At 58.3% G+C, this 1,478-nt stretch overlaps 1 protein-coding gene across 1 annotated transcript; it reads right to left on the bottom strand.

Moving 5' to 3' along the window:
• Positions 1 to 232: 232 nt before the first annotated feature.
• LOC136526179 (uncharacterized) lies at positions 233 to 721 on the bottom strand. The gene has a single exon (XM_066518936.1). The coding sequence runs from the start codon at positions 719 to 721 to the stop codon at positions 233 to 235; it is 489 nt and encodes a 162-aa protein (XP_066375033.1).
• Positions 722 to 1,478: the final 757 nt, after the last annotated feature.

Here is a 1,478-nt window from a genome sequence, read left to right as displayed (position 1 = left end):
AATTAAATCGTTGCCGAGTGCCGTACAAGGGGCACTCGGCAAAGTATTTTAAAAATAAAAAAAAATTCTTTGCTGAGCGCCAGATCTGAGACGCTCGGCAAAGAATTTTTTAAAAAAAATTAAATCTTTGCTGAGTGCCAGATCTGGGGCACTCGGCAAAGAAATTAAAAACAAAAATAAATAAATCTTTGCCGAGTGCCTCGCTGATCCGGCACTCGGCAAAGCCGCGGACTTAGCGGTTTTTGACTGGCCGGGCAGTCACAGCCAGCCACCCCGCGCCCACGCCTGCCCGCCCCCGCCTCCGCGTCGCGCGCCGCGCCCACACCGCCCCGCTCGCCCGCGCCGCCACCGGCCACCCGCGCGCCCGCGCCACCCGGCCGCCCGTGCGCCCGCGCCGCCCGGACGCCGCGCTGCCTTGCCCTCGCTGCCCACGCGCCCGGCCGGCCGTGCCCTCGGCCGGCCCTACCCCCGGTCGGCCCTTCCCCTGGCCGCGCCGCCCGCTGCCGTCGCGCCCTGCCGCCGACCGCGCCGTGTCCCCGACCGACCCTTCCCCCAGCCGCGCCGCCCGCTGCCCGCGCGCCAGGCCGCGCCGTGCCCCCGGCTGGCCCTTCCCCCGGCCGTGCCACCCTGACCCCGGCCGGCCCTGCGCCCCGGCCGCGCCTTTTTTCTGGCCTTGCCCTGCCCTCGGCCGTGCCCCGTGGACCACCCGCCCCGACGCCATCCGTGCTTGACCCCGTCCCCGACTCCGCCCGATCCCGACGCCGCCCGCCCCTACCCCGTCGCCCGTCAGGTATGCCTTCTCACTTATTATTGTCGAGGTAGTGGTAGTTGTAGTAGTATTAGTTGTACTAGTGGTAGTATTAGTACAACTAGTGGTAGTATTAGTAGTAGAATTGGTGGTAGTAGTAGTAGAAGTAGTGGTAGTAGTAGTAGTACAACTAATGGTAGTAGTTGTAGCAATAGTGGTAGTAGTAGAAGAACCAATGGTAGTAGTAGTAGCAATAGTGAAAGTAGTAGTACAAGTAGTGGTACTACTTGGATATATTCTTCTGCATGGATTGATATCCAAACTACATGGCTTCTGTTGAGCCATATGTGCTTGTCGGCCATCGTGCCGTTGTTTTTTGCAGGTTTTGGAAACCTCACCGTGCAGGGGAGGTTCTGCTGAATTTTTTTGTAAATGACAGTATTTTGTTCCATTTTTGTAGAGAAGAGACCGTCAGAGTTGAGTCGGAGTTCTCGCCACCGTGTCAGTCTACCTGCACCGCGTCGTCTCGCCACTACACCGACCCGCCATGGCCCCACTAGCCTGACTCCATCGCCACCCTAGGTATAACCCCTCTTTTCGTATCATTGTCGTAGATCGCGTAACTCAGTTAGGCGTCTCCCGTTCGAAAGAGATACGGTTGGAGGTATGCAGATCTTTGCATATCTATGACCGTATCTATTTTGGATTGTCCACGCTTTTTGGACAGCCC

The sequence above is a fragment of the Miscanthus floridulus genome, chromosome 19, assembly GCF_019320115.1.
Source record: "Miscanthus floridulus cultivar M001 chromosome 19, ASM1932011v1, whole genome shotgun sequence".
In the NCBI taxonomy this organism is placed as follows: Eukaryota; Viridiplantae; Streptophyta; class Magnoliopsida; order Poales; family Poaceae; genus Miscanthus; species Miscanthus floridulus.
Note: the sequence above shows the minus strand (reverse complement) of the source record. Positions and strands in the feature narration are given on the sequence as shown.

What these genes read in the sequence shown, in the direction of transcription:
- LOC136526179 (XM_066518936.1), bottom strand. Translation starts at nt 721, where the DNA reads ATGGCGTCGGGGCGGGTGGTCCACGGGGCACGGCCGAGGGCAGGGCAA.